We start from the raw sequence: 21,785 nt of genomic DNA, 5'->3' as shown, positions 1-21,785 counted from the left end.
CCCACTTTGGAAAGAGTTTTTATCATGAACAGATGTTGAGTTTTATCAAATGCTTTTTCTGCATCTATTGAGATATCATGTAGTTTTTGCCTTTTCTTATGTTGATGTGGTTTATCACACTGACTGATTTGCATATGTTGTACCATCCATGTAACCCTGGGATGAATCCAGCTTGATCATGGTGTATGATTCTTTTTATGGTTGTTGGATTTGGTTTCCTAACATTTTGTTGAGGATTTTTGCATCTATATTTATCAAAGATATTGGCCTGTAATTTTCTCTGCCAATAAATTGGACAAACTAGAAGAAATGTACAAGTTTTGCCAACTCCCTAATCTAAGTTCATCTGGAATTCTCCTAATGACCCAGGTTTTTTCTGGTGTGTGTTTTTAACCTGTACTTCCATGGGAGATAGGCAGTTTTAGCACAAGTCACAATGTAAAGCTTCATTTCTTCCCCTCTGCCAAAAGACAAATTACTTTTTGCATTCCCCATTTAATCCTATCCTCAACCTCATTGTCTTCTTAGAAAGAAAAAGGGTCAGAGAACCTGTCACTACCAACACACATCGTTATCTGCCTATTGAGAACAAGGAACTTACGTTTTGTACTCCAGGGTGTGCTATTTACCTCTAAAAATGTATTTTACCAGCTATTTTCTTTTTATAGGTTTATTAAGGTATAATTTACATACTATAAAATTCACTCGTTATAACACTTATGGTTTGATGATTTTTAGTAAATTTAAACATCTGTGCAATAATCACCACAATCTGGTTTGGGAACACTTCCAATACCTGAGAAATTTCCCTCAAGCTGGTTTGCAGTCAATCCTGGCTTCCACCATGAGTTCTAGGCATCACTGATCTATTTTCTGTGTCTATAGTTTTGCCTTTTCTAGAAACGTAATATCAATGAAATCATACAATATATAGCTTTTTGTATCAGGCTTTTTTCACTTATCGTATTATTGAGGTTCAACCACAGTGTTGCACATATCAGAAACTAACCCCTTTTTATAGCTGGGTAGTATTCTATTACATGGATATTAGTACACTTTATTTATCCGTTCACTACTTGCTGAACATTTGCATTGTTTCCGGCTATTTGCTATTATGAATAATGATGCAATGAACATTCATATACAAGTTTCTAAAGGGACTATGTTTTTAATTCTTCTGGATAAATATCTAGGAGAATTTCCGAGTTATAGGGTAAGTGTATGCTTAACTTTCTGAGAAATTTCAAAACTGTTTTCTGAAGTAGTTATACCATCTTGCACTTCTACAAGCAGTGTAGGAGTCTCAGTTCCTCCATAACCTTGCCAACAGCTGGTATGGTCACTGATTGATTAACTCTTGAGCCTGTACAACAATATGTTACTATGGTTTAACTTGCATTGTTCCTAATGATAGTAAACATCTTTTCACGTGCTTATTTGTTATTCATATATCTTCTTTCATGAAATGTCTTTTCAATTTTCCCCCCATTTTTTTCCATTGGGTTGTTTGTATTATTTCTTATTATTGAGTTTTAAGAGTTCTTTATACATTCCAAATATAAGTCTTTTATCAGATAAATTGTTTGAAAATCTTTTCTCTTCATCTATGTATATCTTTTCATTTGCTTAATGTTGTCTTTAAATTTTGATGAGGTCCAATTTATAATTATTTTTCTCTCAAGAGTTGTGCTTTGTGTCATATCTACAAAATCTCTGACTAACGCCAAATCACAAAGATTTTCTCCTATGCTTACCTCATATTTCAGTTTATGATCCATTTTGAATTAATTGTGTATGTTATGAGGTAAGGATCTAAGTTAATTTTTTACACATAGATATCCAGTAATTCCAGCACCATTTGTTGAAAAGATTGTCTTTTTCCCATTGAATTGCCATGGTACTTTTGCTGAAAATCAATCAACCATAAATATGACGTCTTATTTTTGGACTCTCTACTCTGTTCCATTATGCCAATGTTACCGTCTTTTGATTACTATAGATTTACAGTAAGTTTCAAAATTCTGTAGTGTAAATCCTCCAACTTTTGTACCCCTCGCCTCCCCGCCCCCCCAAATATTTTTGCTATTGTAGATCTTCTGTATTCCCATATAAATTTAAGGATAGGCTTGCCAGTTCTAACAAAAAAGCCTAGCAAAATTTTGATAGTGATTTCCCCAAATCCATAGATCTATTAGGAGAGAACTGTAGTCCTAACAATATGCAGTATTATCTCTCCATTTGCTTAGATATTCCTTAATTTATCTCAGTAATGTTTTGTAGTTGTCTTCCTTTGGTTAACTCTGGGAGCTCTGAAATGTCTGTTTTCAACAACTGTGTCCACTTTGAAACTTTTTTTTTCTTGAGCGGATTCATCAATCTCTTCATGTTAGCATAGCCAGAAGTCTACCAGCTATTTTGGAGAATGTTTTTTGCAGATGCAGTGTCTTCACTAATTCCTACAACACATCCTTTTCTGATCACCATTGCTTTTGACTTCCAATTAATCTGTGATTGGGGTTTCAGTCGGAGATTTGCAAGAAGAGGAGGAAATACAAATTTTTGCACTGTCATGTTACAGTAGTTAAAAGGAGTCTTAAATGGATGTGTTTAGTATTTGTCAGGAAAAGTTAATCTTTTCATTCTTACTGAATTAAAGCAGAGGGGCTCTGGAGCCAGACTACCTGTGTTCCAATCCATCCTGCCACTCCCTAGTTTTGAGATTACAAGAGTAGCTTAATCTCCCTTTGCCTCAATTTCCTCATCTGTAAAATGGTAGGAGCAATAGGGTATACCTCACAGAGTTATTGTGAGAATTATAAGCTTTATATAAAGTAACTCAGGAGAGGGCCTGCACAAAGTAAATTCTACCTAAGTATTACTTCATTTTGCATGTTTGGGAATGAGAAGGTTTTACTATTTGTAAATTGACATACCTGGCTTACGATAATTATAAGACTACACAGGAATATGGAAAAATGCTCATGTTTTAAATGAAACAGCAGATTAGAAAATAAAATGTATATATGACTGAAATTATGTAATAATACATATACAACAAAACCTGGAAAGGAACATATAAAAGTAAAATAGTTATTTCATGTTAATGAAATCATAGGTAACTTTTATGTTGAATATTTTCCACATTTTGTGTAATTTTGCTTTTATGTAAAATAATTATTTAAAAACAAGATACAAATGATAATATTTTCTTACTGGAAACCATTTGCTTCCACTCCTTGGCATATATGGCTAATTTTACTTGCAATAAGTTACCTTTAATAGAAACTTTGAATACAGACTTCTGAAAGTATCAACAAACTTTTCTCTATTTCCTTTTTAATTTTTATTTTTGAAGTTAAAAAATCTGACTATCAGACTCTATTAGTTATATAAGTTTCGAAATTAACACACTAATTGCTTTTTGGTTTCTATATCTGAAGTTCTGTTGAGAAGGAATTTGGTTCTCTTCAAGCAGGTTCCCAATGGAACAGTTGGTGTAGCAATGGCAAAGGTATTCTTTGGTTATCCCTCTTGGGGAAAATACCCAATTCAACCAAACCAAAAAATGAATAAATGGAAAGAAACAGTGAAGATGTGCAGTTAGGTGGACTGACAGAGCAGTAAAGCTGAATAAAAGGACCAAAAATAGAGAAGAGGTTCAAATGGAAGAAGACCCAGATCCTCCCCTATTTCTCCAGAAATAAACATTTCCTGTTATCATTTGTCACTGAATACTTGCCAACCATATGATTTGCTCTCAAAGTTCTGTTCACATCCTTTACCACATCTTTCAATTTAGCAAGACAAGGTAATATTCTAGTTTTTATAAAATTAGGAGATAGGCTTTTATTTTTATCCTTCAGATCTCATCAAAATCAAGAGTATTGTTTAAAAATTATTTCTAAAGATGTATTTCTGGTAAACTTGCCAGAACTTTATGGTTAATAATGAAATGAAACCAAGGGGTGAATACAAGATTTGATCTACTTTCGATTTGATTATATTACAATTCAATTTTTCTCTAACCATAATAACATCTTTTACTAGGTAACTTGCTCATAAACTCTACATGAAGTGACCTTCTAGAGTTTAATTATATTTCTTACCTCAAGGTCACTCTTAACAGAATCTTAAAATTCTGTCTGGTAGACAGAAATGATGTTTAATTTTGTAGTCATATTGGTTAAGCCCATTAAATAACAATTATGTGACCTATTTGGATAAAGTTTAAATCCTGTTAGTTTTATTTTAGTGGAAATAACTAAGAGTTATACAATACTGTTCATACAGTATTCATAGTTAAAAAATAATTTATACTACTTACTATTTGGCCACTTCCCACAGTGTTTGTGTGCATCAGCTTTGTAATTACAAAATAAACTAACAAAGTTCTTTTTCAAGTAGCTTGTGACCAAACAAGCAAAGTCATTTTTAAATGCTTAGAAAATTGAATAATCATTGGGAAAATAGTGACAGAAATAAAAAGAAATATGGAACACAATGGAAAATTGAGATAGAATGAATGAAAAGTCTCTCTTTTATGACTATTTAGCCATTGTCTTTCAACGTGTTACTGAAATGACTATTAATTGAACATAATACTTTTACTTCAGGAAAATCCTTGAACTCATTACAAAGCACAGTTATCCAAACCTTATTATGTAAAAGTAAGTAAAACTATTAAAACTGCTGATTAATATTAGGATTTTTACAGCTGTTAACAACTGGGACAAGAACTGCAGAATGATGTCAGTTCAAGGAATCTGAGATACTAAATGGAAAAAGATTCCTTTAAGTATTTAAAATTTTGTTCATAAATCTAGCTGTTTTAATCTAGGTTTAATCTATGGTTCAGCTCTTTATTCAAGCTGTAGAGTTTATAGGCAGAGTTGGTTTCTTTGGCTTCTTAACTACCAATGGTATTACTTCTAGCTATTATCAGTTCTCCATCATGAATATGACATCAGAACTGTCAAAATTTCTCTAGTTTGGCTTAATTGTTCCTGTTCTTGCCAAAGACAGGCCTTAGCTTAGCCATGACAAAGTGATTAATAGTTAAAAGAGAGATGGAAAGTGAAATAAAGAACAGGGGCTCAAAAAATAAATGGGACAAAGAATAAGATGAGGTAAGCCGAGTCCTCTCTCCAAGAAGACTCCTGTACAGATTGGTAAAATGAAAGATTGCCTGTACATAGAAGCAATCCTTGCGTTTAGGAGGAATATTAAATAAAAAAATGTGCACCAAATATAAAATTATGTCTATAATTGCTGTGATAGTGCTGAACATCTAGCATGTATCAATGAATATCAGTGAGATTAAATCACTCACCTTATCAAGCTCGCTTGTCAGTTTTTTATTTTCTTCCATTAATAACACTTTTTCTCGTTCATACTGTTGTTTGAACTCATTTTCAAATTCTTCCCTTTCACTTTGACTAATACAATGCAAAAATATAAAAGGAAAAAAAGGAATTGAATTAAAGGTAAAATAATGGTATCCTAGATTGGCTAGGGTATCATATGCCTTATTCTGAAAAGCCACTTATATCTCAATTGCTCCAAATCCCAAACATTTCCCTTAAAATTAGGAAGTCATAATCATTTCCTTTTAATAAATAAATAGATTTGTCTGCTTAATAATATCTATTTTGTTCTTCATTTGAAAATCTGAGGAAGACAACCTGATTATGCTCACCTTATTCAGTTGTATACATCCTAGAAAGCATGGGAAAATGAGGAAACTAGGGAGAAAGGAGGGTATAGGGACCACAGTACAATTGCTTACACTCAGCTCTAGAGTGCATAGAAAATTCAACTTCCATTTCCAACAGTTCTCTCAGCACACTAAGCCCATCCTTCCATTACTCCTGCCTTCCTTCTTCCCTTCCTCCGTACATACCTACCTATCTACACATACATACATACATACAATATTATAAAACTTATTTAAAATGATAGTTCTAAGGGACAGAATTGATTCACCCTTAGGGGTAAACACAGTTCTAACGAACTTTTTAAAAATCTCCAAAGGGAGGAGTCTGGGAGGCGGCGCCGCAGGGGACAGAGGGACGGCCGCGCTCGAAGGCCAACGCGGAGGCCGCGATACTGGCGCTGCCCCGCCCGCTGCTTTTGGCTGCCGGTTGCCTGGCAGCGCTCTGCGTGACGAGCGCGGCTCAGAACACCACGTTGGCCCTGAACGTGACTATACCCTCGGCTTCACCGACTACCACCAGGACAGCCCCGGTGCCGCCGCCGCTCCGCCGGGCACCACTCCAGCACCAGAAATCTCTGAAAGCCGCAACAACCGGGTTTCCTGTTTTGATGCTAACGCTGCTAACACTACCTGCTTCTGGATAAAATGCAAAGGTAAAGGCTACTGTTCAGATAATTCAACAGTTCGTGATTGCAAGGTGGTGAACAGCACAGAATTCTGTCCTGCGTCCACTGCCACACCATTGCCAACCAACTCTACAGCTAAAACCACAACTCTGCCTTCCTCTTCTACAGCTTCCACCACAACTACTACATCAGGTACAAATAATACCTCTTTAACTCCGACTTCACAACCTGCGCGGAAGTCTACCTTTGATGCAGCCAGTTTCATTGGAGGAATTGTCCTCGTATTGGGTGTGCAGGCTGTAATTTTCTTTCTCTATAAACTCTGCAAATCTAAAGAACGAAACCACCACACTCTGTAAACAGACCCGCTAAATTAACAAGAACTGGTGTGTAACCCACTGAAACCAAAATATTATCTTTCAAGATGTCCCACATGGAAGACGCTATTCTAGGATCTTTAATTTTTCAAAGGATGCATGTAGGAGCATCGCCCTTGAAGAAAAATCAGTTAAATCATTCTGCTCAACAGGCATATTTAAAATATTCTGCACGAATTCTTGTGGCTGTCTTCTTTTATTTTAAATGTCTGCTGCTGTGGGATTATGTCCTCTCTTCTTGACATGCCAAATGTAACTCTGTATGTGATGGAAAGCATTGTCCTGTGCAGACAACCTCCTGACCCTTTTGGCAATTTCAATGTAGTCATTTCAAAGCCTGAAAGCTGCATTATTTTCATCCTAACTCAGGATGTAGTTTAGCGACCAGAATTGAGAAGAACATGCCAAATGAGCATCAATCAGGTGGATTTTGGGCTATCATTTCAAAAGTGGAATAAATTTATAAATGTAGTATCCTTAGAGTAAAATTTAGTGTTTGATACGTTATTTTTTCTACATTAGAAAACAGATGCCACACACGGAATTACATTCCAGATTTAAAGAAATCAATGGAAGGATACAAAACATTAAAGTGTAGCAGGTTATTGTTCATACTTGTAAAGCACCTTATATCATTGAGAAAATAAAAAACAGTGTCTTAAAAGACAAAAAGGCAAAAAAAAAAAAAAAAAAAGGAACAACAAAAACCTCCTAAGGGAGAACGGGGAATCAGTTTTTGAATACTGAGTTGAAGTGCAAGTAAAGAGGCTTATCTCTACAGCAGTGTGATGGAGGATGTTAGTTAGCAGTAAATGTGAAGCAGTTCTGGGTAATTTTATGATTGCTTCCAAGTCAATAAACAACATAAGTCATGGCTGATTTTAAAAATGTTACCTTAAAAATCCCTTCCTCACTAAATTATTGAATATAAATTAAATTATAATTTAAATGATAACTTCTAGGAAAATAACCATCCTGTGTCCAAACAAATGTGTCCCTTTCCTTCTTATCTATAATCAAAATGTGAAATTTAGTTATGTTTAGGCATTTTTCTTTTTCTTTTTTTTTTTTTTTGCAGTTCACGGTCTTCTCACTACTGTGGCCTCTCCCATTGCAGAGCACAGGCTCCGGACGCACAGGCTCAGCGGCCATGGCTCACGGGCCCAGCCACTCCGCGGCATGTGGGATCTTCTCGGACCGCGGCACGAACCCGTGTCCCCTGCATCAGCAGGTGGACTCTCAACCGCTGCGCCACCAGGGAAGCCCAGGAATCTTTATTGATTCAGAAGCAACTCCAAACAACAATGAAAAAATTATGAAAAATTACAAAGAAGCATCCTTTCAGAAAAATAAGTATATGAATAAATTGAGTAAAATTTCTATATACAACCATTTTTGTTTTTTCCTATTAGCGTTAAACAAAACTTAAGTCTCTCTCATACTGAAATGAAATAAACAAACTCTCCCCTAAACTCTACATCACACTTCATTTTCCACTTGGTCTTCCCATTCACTGGCAACCACCTTGAAATCTTGAGAGTTTGCCGTATCCACTTCCTCACTGCCTAAATTTTCCTCCCTGTGCCAAAATCTGACTTCTACTGCCACCACCTCAAAAAAACTGTTGTCCGCAAACTCATTATTGTCCCAACTGTTATTATATCCAATCTACTGGCTACCCTTGACAGTGTTGTCCATTCCCTCCCTCTTGAAATGCTGTCCTCCCTTGGCTTCAGTGATACCCACTTTCTTGATTTTCAGCCTACATTTAGACTTTTCAGCTGTATTTGTGAGCCCCCCACCCCCTCTTTCCTCCATGTAAATGCCAATGCTCCCAGGTGTTCTGTCACAGGTGCTCAACTTTTTTTTTTTTTTTACACATTTTCCCTGAGCTATTCCATCTATTATACCACCTATTTCAATTATCATCCATTATGCTGACAAACTCTGAATCTACATCTGAAGCTTTTCTGGGCTTCAAATTGCTGACTTGATATCTCCCCAAAGTTGTCTCCCAAGCACCTCAAATTCAACATGCCCAACCATAACAACAGAAAAACAAGTTCCCAACACCCCACGTACCTTCCCCTGTGATCATACACTCTACTTATTCTTCTCTTACTACAGGAGAAAAACGTAGCTAAGGTTGCTCTTTGCTTATGCGCCTGCTCAAGTACACTTTTCTCCCCTCTGTCCTGAATCATCTACTGGTACCTTCTATCAGATTACAAGCATGGTGTTATTTTTGAGACAAATTTCTCCTCCAGTTATTATCTCGTTGCTTTTATTATCTGCTTGCTCTTACAATTGCTCTCCTTCAAGTCTTTGGATCCATTATGAGGTTTCTGCCCACTACTGCTCCACTGAAATTGTTCTTACCAAAGTCACCAATGACATTCATATTGTTAAACTCAACTATCAATTACACGGTCCTCATCTTATTTGATTTAGACCTCATCTAATTTAACATGTAGACAGATTTGATACGCATTCATCGTAACACCAAATTTGGACACCAAATTTGCACACCAAATTTGCCTGGTCATCTTCCTATCATTCTTACTGCTCTTTCCCTCTCCACGTTGCTGTTTCTTCCTCATTTCCAAGCTTCTAAAGATTGGAGTGCTCCAGGTTGCAGTCCTAGGACTTCTTTTCCATCTATATTCATTCACTAAGTGATCTCATATAGTCTCACCCCTTTAAATATCAGGTGAATGATAAATACTCCCAGGATTTTACCTCTAGCCCTGAAATCCAGACTAGTCTGTATGATGACCTCCTTGACATTTCCACCTGGATGCCTCAAAAGCACCTCAAACAGAATTTGTTTAAAATGAGCTCCTGATATTCCCATCCCCAAAATGCTTCTTCTGTGGTTTTCCTCTCTAAATGGTAACTATATTCTCCTAATTGCTAAGGCCCCAAACTGTAGCACCATCCTTGATTTCCCCTCTTTCTTTCTCACCCCATATCTAGTCTATCAGCAAATATTATTTTTACCTTTTAAATAAATTGGAATTCGAACATTTTTCACAGCCAATTCTGCCACCACCCTAGGCCCAATCCACCATTATCTTTTGCCTGGATGATTGCAATAGCCTTCTCAATGGTTTCACTGCTCTTTCTCTTATCTAGTTCAGACTTTTCTTAATCTAGTAGTCAGAATAATCCTGTTCAAACAGAAGTCAGTATTTGTCCATTTTCCACTCAGAATCCTGCAATGCTTCCCTGCCATGGTTTTACTGAGAGTAAAAAATTGTAAGTCACTGAACGTGACTTACAAAGCCTTACATGATCTGGCCCCCATTACCTCTCATACGTACCTCTCACTATTCTTTCCCCTTAACTCTGCTTCAGCCACATTGGCCTCTTTTTTAGTATTATTATTTTAACAGACTTTATTTTTTAGAAAGGTTTTAGGTTCGTAGCAATACTGAGAGGGAAATACAGAAACTGCCCATATACTCAGAGTGCTGTGTTTACTACTGATGAACCTACATCTGACACATCATTATCACTAAAACATTGCAATTTACATTAGATTGTATAATGACATATGCCCTCATCACAGCTTCATACAGAGTAGTTTCACTGCCCTAGAAATCCTCTGTGCCCTGCCTATTCATCCCACCCTCCTCCCAATCCTTGCAACCACGGATCTTCTTACTATCTCCATAGTTTTGTCTTCCCATTATTTTTTTTAACAGACTTCTTGTTCCTCATGTAAAATGTTCTTCTCACACATCTGTATAGATATCTCCCCCACCTTCTTCAGTCCTTACTGAGAAATCACCTTCTCAGTATAATTTTCCCTGGTTATTTCATTCATATATATATATATATATATATATATATATATATATATATAAAAAATTTAATTTAATTTTCCCCCTTAATGCTCCATAGCCCCCATCCACTGCCTTATTTTTTGTTCTACCTATATATTACCTATCCTATATCATTACCTATATATTCTGTATTTTATTTATTTCATTTATATTTTGCTTATACTCTTTCACCATAATTAAAGGAAAGTTCCATAAGGAGAGAGAATTTTTATCTGTTCACTGTTATGCCTCCAGAGCCTACAGCAGTGCTTTCACATAGCAGGTTCTAAAAATTTTTGCTGAACGAACAGACCAAACTGAATTAAACTTAGGCTTCCAATATAAGTTGAGAATGACAAAAACATACATTCAGTTACCTAAAACCTAGAAACTTGAGTATCACTGATAATTTCTCCTGCTTCTAATTTCTCATATCTGGTTATCATGTCATCCAGGTTCTGTCTTCTCGGTAGAACTTCTGAATCCATAAACTTCTCTCCATCTTCACTATCATATCTAAGGTCCAGCCACCTCATCTCTCACAGCTAGATTACTATCTGCAGTCTGCTCCTTCCAATCCATTCTCTAAACAGTAGCAAGAGTGGTCTTTCAAAAATATAAATATTGATATAATCATGTAATTTTCCTTCAATGGTCTTATGACTATTTTCCTTTCTAGTCTCATTTCTCAGCACTCATCTTTCTTTTTATGCTTCCACCATAACGAACAGCTTTCATTTTCTGAATGTGCCATGCTATCCTTTTCCTCTAGATCTTGGCAAATTCTGCTAACCTTTGCCTGGACACTCTTCCACAGCTATATATTTCTTATATCTTTGGTCTTAACTCAGAAATAATTTTGTCCAAAAAACCTAGACACACCAACGTTATCTTTGGTGCCTCTTCTACAGGTGTTCCTATACTTATCCCATTTGCTTTCCTATGATGCTGTAATATAATTTTCTATTTACCAATCTTGACTTTGGTCTTCTTGAGGACTGGAATATGTTTATTGCCCATGTATCTCCAGTCCTTAACACCGAACAGGTATTCAATAAATATAAGAAGAGTAAATAACTTGATTCTTACCTCTCTCTCCTGTTTTTTTCCAATTTGTCTTTCAAAATCAGAATTTCTTTGTTGAGAGCAAGTTGCTGGCCTTCTGAATCATGTAGTTCTTTCTTCAGATTTTTAATTTCATTTGCATGTATTCCTTCTCTCTTGGACAATTCTTCTTCATAAAAGATACTTTTCTTTTCCAAATCAGTCTTTAGTTTGGTTATTTCTTGCTGATGTTCTATGCTGCATACTCCTGGTGAGTAACTAATTTGTTTTTGCTATGGAAGTAATAATAAAAGATTAATCTGTAAGAATAATAAAATATTAACTAATAACTCTTTCTACAATATAAAGAACTGTTCATATAACTGAATATTATTTTTGTATATTATTACATAAAAATAATACTTTCTTTATTCAGGCTATTAACCTTTTGCCTGCCATATCTTGCCAATATTTTTCTAAGTGTGTATTTCTTTATTGCTGTATTTTACAGTCTTCTTCACACCAAGATTAAATATTTATCTGTATTTTCTGCTGGTACTTATATAATTATTTGTTTTACACTTAAATATCTAATTTATATATAATATTGTCGGTGTATGGAGTGAAGGAAAAATCTAACTGCATCCTATTTCTGATGTGGAACTAATAAAAGGTTATAAATACATTTGTGTCTTTAAAAGATTAAATTGGGGGAGGAGTGGTAGAGCTAGAATGCACAAAAAGAAAAGGGAGAAAGAAGGCTTCTGCAGTGGTCCAGGGAGAAATGACAAAGGTCTAATCTAACATCTTTGTATCTATTCTAGAAAAACATGATACAGCTCTTCACATTTAGGTAGGGCTTTAAGAAGGGGAAGTTTGGTTGAAAGACATCTTTTTAGAAATGAGGTTGAAATATACTCTTGGTATGAGTGAGAAAAGAAAGTGTAATGTCCAAAGGTTCTTCCAGGTAGTAGCTAAGGTAAACAGAAGCATACAGAGGTTATGACTGTAAGATTTCCTGAGCTTTTTCCTGAGTAACTTTTCTATTACTTTGTTACATGCATTTTCCCAGGTGATCCACAACAAAACTTTTAAAACCCAAAGAACCTATAAGCTTATATTTAGTGACAACAAGGAATCAAGATCTGGAGGACACTGTATCCTTTTTTGAAGTCAGTATTAAGGGCAGGAAAACTGGTAACCGCCCTTGATTTAAAGTCCAAAGAAAACTATGCTAGCTTCACATTTGAGGTCTATAATTTAAAAAAAAAAAAAAATAGGCATCAACGTGGGCCTGAGAAATGTTTCTGGGATAGTCACTGTAATGTTAACCATTTACTCAAAACTGCTTATGAAGTGCCTACCATATGCAGGACCCAGATTTTCCAGTGGTTTCTGAGTCAGCCTGACATGGAAAGCTTGGTGGAAACTGGGAAAGCCATGTCAAGTCATGTTCTTGCTCTTATGCAACTCCATGAAAATGGTGCCTAAATCAACATCTGCAGCACTAACCACTTATCGTATTACTCTTTCATTTTTCTAATCACCTAAAGAACACTCTTAGTTTGCTGCTCACTTTAGTATAGTTTGTCTGTTGGGATAGCAGTAGATGTACTAGAAGTTTCAAGCAAAAATTACCTTGAAATCAAAACCTCACAAAGATACCACCAAAAAAAGTTATAGACTCATGTCACTAATTGATAAGAACGTAAAAAAGCCAAATAAAATGCTGAGAAACAAAATTAAGCCATAGGTAAAAAAGAACAATCTACTGCAAAACAATAAGTTTTATTTCAGGTATTGAAGGTAATTTAATATTAGCAAACATTAATAACTGTGCAAAACTTAAAGTAACTCCTTGTGATAATCTCTAAGTACCCCTGCCCAAAAGTATTTCATAAAATCTAATACCAGTTCCAAAATACTACCCCAAGTCCCACCAAAAAAAAAAGAGTTAAGTAATTCTCTTAAGGAATAACCTCTTTCAAGCTATCAGACAAAATAATACTTTCTAGTGAAACACCAGATACATCCAGGAATAATAACAACAAAAAGGATGCCTTCCATTATCTCTCTTATTTAATATTAGATTTTAGATATTCTAAGTAACATGTGAAATCGTTACAAAACATGAATAGTTGAAAATCATGATCATTTCCACTTAATATAACTGTTTGCTCAGAAAATGCAAATAAATCCACTGAAAAGTGTTGGAATTGATAAAGCTGAGTAAAACAACTGCATATTAGATAAATATAAATCACACAGTACTTCTAGACAGTAGAATAAGCAATAATAGTAAAAATTTTCACTGTTAATAATAACAAATTTTCATTTCTTTTTAATAGATCCAACAAAAATCACCAGCAACTAGTACACACACAAGTAATAACAACAGTGAATAATTTGTTTGAATTATATGAAAAAATTACAAGTCTTTATGAAAGATTTAAAGAAGACAATATAGAAAAATACCAAGTACTTGAAAGGGAAGATTGAATGTACATATATTCAATGTTTCTTAAATTATCTTCCCTGTAAATTTAATTAAAACTTTTTTAATGTGGGAGGTAATACTGGGTGAGAGATGGAGACAAATATTCTAGCACCCAGGCAAAAATAAACTGGTAAAAATACCAAAGAAAATCCTGAAAAAGCACAAAGAGTAAAGAAGGATAGAGGGTAATGTTTTTTTCAGATGTTAATATATACTATAAATTTTTTTTAAAATTTTTTGTCTGCATTGGGTCTTTGTTGCTGCACGCAGGCTTTCTCTAGTTGCAGGGAGTGGGGGCTACTCTTCATTGCGGTGCGCAGGCTTCTCATTGTGGTGGCTTCTCTTGTTGCAGAGCACAGACTCTAGGCGCGTGGGCTTCAGTAGTTGCAGCACACAGGCTCAGTAGTTGCGGCACGCGGGCCCTAGAGCACGCGGGTTTCAGTAGTTGTGGTGCATGGGCTCAGTAGTTGTGGCACATGGGCTCAGTAGTTGTGGCACACGGGCTTAGTTGATCCATGGCATGTGGGATCTTCCCAGACCAAGGATCAAACCCATGTCCCCTGCATTGGCAGGCAGACTGTTTTTCTTTTATAAATTTATTTTTATTTATTTATTTATTTTTGGCTGCCTTGGGTCTTCGTTGCTGCATGCGGGCTTTCTCTAGTTGCAGCGAGCAGGGGTTACTCTTCATTGCGGTGCACGTGCTTCTCATTGCAGTGGCTTCTCTTGCTGTGGAGCACAGGCTCCAGGCACACGGGCTTCACTAGTTGTGGCACGTGGGCTCAGTAGTTATGGCTCACGAGCTCTAGAGCACAGGCTCAGTAGTTGTGGTGCACAGGCTTAGTTGCTCCACGGCATGTGGGATCTTCCCGGACCAGGGATCAAACCCGTGTTCCCTGCGCTGGCAGGCGGATTCTTAACCATTGCGCCACCAGGGAAGTCCCCACTATAAATCTTTAATAAAGTATCAGTGTAATAGATCTCCACCCCAAAATAATTTAATTCAATATGTGAGATACTGTCAATCACTGAGGAAAGCAGTGATTAATTAATGGAATTGAAACCACAAACTAGCCATTAAAGAAAAAAATGATTCTCACATCATACCATTTAGCAAAACAAACTCCAAACGGATTACAACTAAATACCTTTAAACCCAAGAGAAACATCCAGGAAAAAGCAGAATTACATATTTAGCAAACTCTGAAAAAAGAAGGACAAGCCAAGCTTCGAAGCAATAGAAGAACTATTGAGAAAAATAAAAACAAATCATCTATAATTTGAAAAAGAAACAAGACCAAAATTAAAGGGCAAATGATAAATTGGTAAAACAGTTGCAGAGAAGATAAACAGTACAATTTTTACTATGCAAAGAGTTTATAAGAATTGATAAGAAAAACATTAAGACTATGAAATTAAATGGGCAAATGACTTAAAGAGATAATTCACAAAGAGAAAATATGATGAATAAATGATCTACTAAGAAAGCAAGAAATGCCTCTCATACTTGCAAAAATTTGTGGCATGTATCAAGTGCCTTAAAAATGATCTGACCACTTCATTTCCAGGTATCTGTTCTAAAAGAAGTGCATAAAAGGGTCCATGGCAATTATTATACTGTAAAAGTGAAAAATAAATACAGTCAGCTTGGGGGGATTGGTTCCAGGTCTGTCCACCCTCCATTAACAAAATCTATGATCGCTCAAGTCCCATATATAAAATGGAGTAGTATTCACATATAACATACTCTCAAATTCTTTAAATCATCTACAAATGCTATGTAAAAGTTGCTAGGGCATGGCAAGTTCGAATTTTGCCTTTTGGAATTTTCTCCCCCACACCACCCCAAACAATGGGCTCTCTGTATCTGCAGACGTGGAAACTGTGGATATGAAGGGCCAAGTGTATTTAACAGTAGGAAACTGGCTATGTGGATATTCTTCTATAATAATTAAAATTATGTTTGTGACAATCACATAATAATCAAACAGAGAGAAAGCTTATATCACACTCTCAAGTGAAATATAAGGGTTAAGGGTTGAATTGTGTCCCTCCAAAATTCATATGTTGAAGCACTAAACACCAGCACCTCAGAATGTGACCATATTTAGAACTAGGGCTTTAAATACTGCATGATCTGACTTATGTGTGGAATCTAAAAAAGTCAAACTCTTAGAAGCAGAGAGTAGAACAGTGGTTGCGAAGGGCTGAGGGGGTAGGGGAAATGGGGAAACGTTGGTCAAAAGGCACAAGTTTCAGATATGTAGGATAAATAAATTCTAGAGATCTAATGTAAAGCAGGATAACTACAGTTAACAATACTGTACTGCATACTGGAAATTTGCTAAGAGAGTGGATCTTAAATATTCTTAGTCAAAAAAAAAAAAGGAAGGGAGGAAGGAAGGGAGGGAGGGAGGGAGAGAGGGAAGGCAGAAGGAAGGAGGTAACTGAGGTGACAGACACGTTAATTAGCTTGATTGTGGTAAACATTTCACGATGTATACATATATCTAAATATCAGGTTTTACATCTTAAATACATACAATTTTAAATTGTCATTTGTACTTCAAAAAGCCTGAAAAAAAAGAAAATGAAAATAGGGTCTTCACAGAGGTAATCAACTTAAAATGAGGTCATCAGTGTAGGCCCTAATCCAATATGACTGTATCCTTATAAATAGAAGAAATTTAGACTCAGAATCACACACACATTGAGAACATCAAATGAAGATTAAAGCAGAAATCAGGGTGATACATCTGCAAACCAAGGAATGCTAAACACTGCCAGCAAACCATCAGAAGCCAACTCTGCAAACACCTTGATTTCAGATTTCTACTGCCATAATTGAGACAATAAATTCCTGTTTTTTAAGCCATCCAGTTTGTGGGTATTTGTAACAACTGCTCTAGCAAACTAATACAACAGGGTAAAAAAACTCCTGTGGTATATGATTGCAACAATTGGAAAGTACTTTTTTTAAAAAACAGCCTTTCTCAAGTAAAGTCAATAGGGGAGAGGGGAGGTATATCTATCAGGGAGGAGAGGGCCCAGTGGAAGGAAGAACCATAGAAGGAAAGATACCCACAGGAAGTTATATCTAAATTGAGACCTGAGCGTAGAATATTGCTGGCAACACGTACAAAAGTCTAGATATTAGAGAAAACCTGATGTATGAGCAGGGAAACCCAAATAGTAAGTTAAAAATCTCGAATAGCAAGGACCTCATAAGGTAAAAGCTATGTTACAAAGTTTGAGCCTCTTCTGAAAAGCCAAGTGGTACCATGAAAGGATTTTAAGCACAAAACTAAAAGACTTTAAAACTACTATTCTGACTACAATATGAAGAACAAATTTTTTTTCAACTAGGGGGAAAAAAACCCAGGAAAACCAGACAGAACATTACATATTTATCCAGACAAGAAATGATAGCTGTATTAATGTTTAAAAAACAAAATATTAACCAAAAAAACAGCTTTACTAAGATATAATTCACATACCATACTATTGACCCATTTAAAGTGAACAATTCAATAGTTTTTGGTATACTACATTAATTATTTTAAAGTGGTAAAACATATATAACAAAAAATTGCCATTTTAACCATTTTAAATGTACAATTCAGTGGTATTACGTTCACAATGTTGTGCAACCATCAACACTGTAATTTCTAAAACTTTTTCATCTTCTCAAAGAGAATTCTGTAACCATTAAGGAATAAACACCCCATTATCCCCTCTACTCTGCCCCTGGTAATCTCTATTCCACTTTCTATCTCAATGAATTTGTCTATTCTAGATACTTCATATAAGTAGAATCATATAATATTTGTCCCCTTTTGTCTAGTTTCTTTCACTTAGCATAATGTTCTCAATATTCATCCATGTTGCAGGATATATCAGAACTTCACCCCATTTATGGTTGAATAATATTCCATTATATGTACTTGCCACATTTTGTTCCTTTATCTGTTGAAGAACACTTGGGTTGTTTATACCTTTTTGGCTGTTTTACTAATGTTTTAATGAACACTGGTGTACAAGAGTCTGTCTGAAGTCCCTGCTTACAATTCTTTTGGGTATATAATATAACTGGGAGTTGAATTATTCGGTCATATGTTAATTCTACATTTACTTTTATTGAGGAATCACCAATTGTTTTCATATTCTTGTGAGCACTTATTTTGTTTTTATTTTTAATTTTAGCCATCTTAGTAGGTATGAAGAGGTATCTTGTGGTTTTAACTCCATTTCCCTAATAATTAATGATGTTGAACATCTTTTCATGTGCTTATTGGCTACTAATATATCTTCTTTGGAGAAATGTCTATGCAAGTTATTGCCCATTTTTTGATTGGGCAGTTTATCTTTCTGTTAAGTTGTAGGAGTTCGTTGTAAATTCTGGATATCAAATCCTTATCAGATATTTGATTTACAAATGGTTTCTTCCATTCTTTAGGTTATCTTTTCATTTTCTTAAAAATATCCTTTGATGCAATACAAATAAGTTTTTATTTTGATGAAGTCTCATTTGTCCATTTTTTGTTTTGTTGCTTATGCTTTCTGTGACTTAAGAATCTACTTCCAAACCCAAGGTCATGAAGATTTACCCCAATGTTTTCTTCTAAGAGTTTTAAGGTTGTAGCTCTTATATGTAAGTTGTTGATCCATTTTGAGTTAATTTTTTAATATGGTGTAAGGTAGGGGTCCAAATTCATTTGTTTGCATGCAGAAATCCAGCTGTCTGGCACATGAGTTGAAGGAACTATTCTTTCCATCCTGAACAGATTTAGTACCTATGTGTACCTATGTCAAAAATCAACTGTGGCTATAGATACATGAGTTTATTTCTGGACTCTTAATTCTATTCCAGTGGTCTATATTCTTATGCCAGTGTCATATTCTTTTTATTGCTGTGCTTTTTGTAATAAGTTTTGAAATTGGGAAGTTTGGGTCTTCTAACTTTGGCCTTCTTTTTCAAGTTTTTTGGCTATTTGGGGCAATTCCACATGATTTTGAGGCTCATATTTTCCATTTCTGCAAAAGGGGCTGTTGATAATAGGGATCGAATTGAACCTGTACATCACTTTTGGTAAAACTACATCTGAACAATACTAAGTCTTCCTATTCATAAACATGGGATATCTTTTCTTTATTTTAGGTATCTTTTAATTTCTTTCAGCAATGTTTTATAATTTTCAGTGCACAACATTCTTGGTTAATTTTATTCCAAGGCATTCTTTTAGATGCTATTGTAACTATAATTGCTTTCTTAATTTCATTGTGGATTGTTCATTGCTGACATAGGAACACAACTAATTACTGTATGTTGATCATGCAACCCTGCGGTTGTTTGTTTTCTTATTGAGTTTTAAGAATTCTCTGAATATTTGGATAACAGTTTTATATCAGATATGTCTGCATTTTCCTGCAGTCTGTGCCTCGTCTTTTCATTCTTGGCCGTGACTTTCACAGTCCAGAAGACTTCAATTTCAGTGAGATCTAGCATAGCAATTCTTTATTTCATGGATTGTGCCTTTGGTGCTGAAAGTAAAAAGTCATCACCATACCAAAGATTATCTAGGTTTCTCCTACGTTATTGTCTAGGAGTGTTAATAGTTTTGTGTTTTACGTCTAGGTCTGTGATCCATTTTGAGTTAATTTTTGTGAAGGGTGTAAGTTCTGTGTCTAGATTCAATTTTCTTTTTGCATTGATGTCTAGTTCTTCTAACACTATTTGTTAAAAACTACATCTTTGCTCCATTATATTGCCTTTGCTTTTTTGTCAAAGATGATTTATCTGTATAGTCTCTTGCCAATACCATACTGTATTGATTACGGCAGTTTTATATAAGTCTTGAAGTCAGTATTCCAGCTATGTTTTTTTTCCTTCACTATTGTGTTGGCTATTCTGGGTCTTTGCCTCTCCATATAAACTTTAGGCTTAGTTTGTTGATACCCACAAAAGAAGTTGCTGCAATTCTGACTTGTACTGCATTAAATCTGTAGTTGAAGGGGCTTCCCTGGTGGCACAGTGGTTGAGAGTCCACCTGCTGATGAAGGGGACATGGGTTCGTGCCCCGGTCCAGGAAGATCCCACATGCCGCGGAGTGGCTGGGCCAGTGAGCCATGGTCACTGAGCCTGCGCGTCTGGAGCCTGTGCTCCGCAACATGAGAGGCCACAACAGTGAGAGGCCCGCGTACCACAAAAAAAAAAAAAAAATCTGTAGTTGAAGATGGGAAGAACTGACATCTTATAAGACACCTAATACGGAGTCTTCCTATCCATGAACGTGGAATATCTCTCCAGTTATTTAGTTCTTTGATTTTTTTCATCAGACTTTTATAGTTTCCCCCGTACAGGTCTTATGCATATTTTGGTATATTTATACTTCAATATTTCATTTTTGTGGGTGCTAATGTTAATAGTACTGAGTTTTAAATTTCAAATTCCACTTATTCATGGTTGGTATATAAGAAAGTGACCGACTTTTGTGTATTAATCTTGTACCTGCAACCTTGCTATAAATGACTTACTGGTTCCAGGAGTCTTTTTGTTAATTTTTTTGATTCTCTACATAGACAATCATATCATCTGCTAACCAAGACAGTTTTATGTCATCTTTCCCAATCTGTATACTTGTTTTTTGTTTTCTTGTCTTATTGCATTAGCTAAGACATACAGCATGATGTTGAAAAGGAGTAGTGAGAGGAAGAATCCTTGCTTTGTTCTTGATCTTAATGAAAAAGCTTCAAGATTCTTGTCATTAAGTATGATGTTACTTTAGGTTTTTTGATAGGTATTATATATCAAGTTGAGGAAGTTCCCCTCTATTCCTAGTTTACTGAGTTTTTATCATGAATGAGTATTAGAGTTTGTCAGATGCTTTTTCTGTATCTCCTGATAAGATCATGTGATTTTTAAAAAATTAAAAAATTTTTTTTTGCTGTACACGGGCCTCTCACTGTTGTGGCCTCTCCCACTGCAGAGCACAAACTCCAGACGCACAGGCTCAGTGGCCATGGCTCACGGGCCTAGCCACTCCGTGGCATGTGGGATCTTCCCGGACTGGGGCATGAACCCGTGTCCCCTGCATCGGCAGGTGGACTCTCAACCACTGCACCACCAGGGAAGCCCGATCATGTGATTTTTATCACATCAGTGATGCATTACATTAATTCACTTTCAAATGCTGAACCAGCCTTGTGTACATGGGATGAAATCCCATTTGGTTGTGGTGTATAATTCTTTTTATATATTGTTGGATTCAATTTGTTAATATTTTTTGAGGACTTTTGCACCTATGTCTATGAGGCTTTCTACATTGGCCTGTAGCATTCTTTTCTTGTAATGCCTTTGGCTTTGGTATTTGCATAATTCTTGCATCATAGAATGAGTTAAGAAGTATTTCCTCTATTTCTATCTTCTGAAAGCAACTGTAGAGAATTGTCATGATTTCTTCCTTAAATGTCTGGTAGAATTCACCAGTGAATACATCTGGGCCTGGTGCTTTCTGTTCTGGAAGATTATTAATTATTGATTCAATTTCTTTAACAGACAGAGCCATTTCAGATTATTTATTTCTCCTTGGTTAGTTATGGGAGCTGTGTCTTTGAAGGAATTGGTCCATTTCATCTAGGTTATCAAATTTGTAGGCAAAGAATTAATTGTTCATAGTATTCCTTTATTAGCCTTTTCATGTA

General features: G+C 35.6%; 1 protein-coding gene and 1 pseudogene across 7 annotated transcripts in view; one reads left to right on the top strand and one right to left on the bottom strand.

The window, feature by feature from the left end:
- Window positions 1-21,785, bottom strand: part of CDC42BPA (CDC42 binding protein kinase alpha) — a 323,215-nt gene that overhangs the window by 79,575 nt on the left and 221,855 nt on the right. For all 7 annotated transcript variants that reach the window (XM_065875747.1, XM_065875718.1, XM_065875737.1 and 4 more), the window contains 2 exons: window positions 11,633-11,880; window positions 5,330-5,435 (listed from right to left, as the gene is read on the bottom strand). In XM_065875747.1, the coding sequence (XP_065731819.1) occupies window positions 5,330-5,435; window positions 11,633-11,880 (354 nt within the window). The remainder of the gene's footprint in view (window positions 1-5,329; window positions 5,436-11,632; window positions 11,881-21,785) is intronic.
- LOC136132854 (sialomucin core protein 24 pseudogene) lies at window positions 5,733-7,363 on the top strand (annotated as a pseudogene).

Source organism: Phocoena phocoena, chromosome 1, assembly GCF_963924675.1.
Source record: "Phocoena phocoena chromosome 1, mPhoPho1.1, whole genome shotgun sequence".
NCBI classification, from domain to species: Eukaryota; Metazoa; Chordata; class Mammalia; order Artiodactyla; family Phocoenidae; genus Phocoena; species Phocoena phocoena.
Note: the sequence above shows the minus strand (reverse complement) of the source record. Positions and strands in the feature narration are given on the sequence as shown.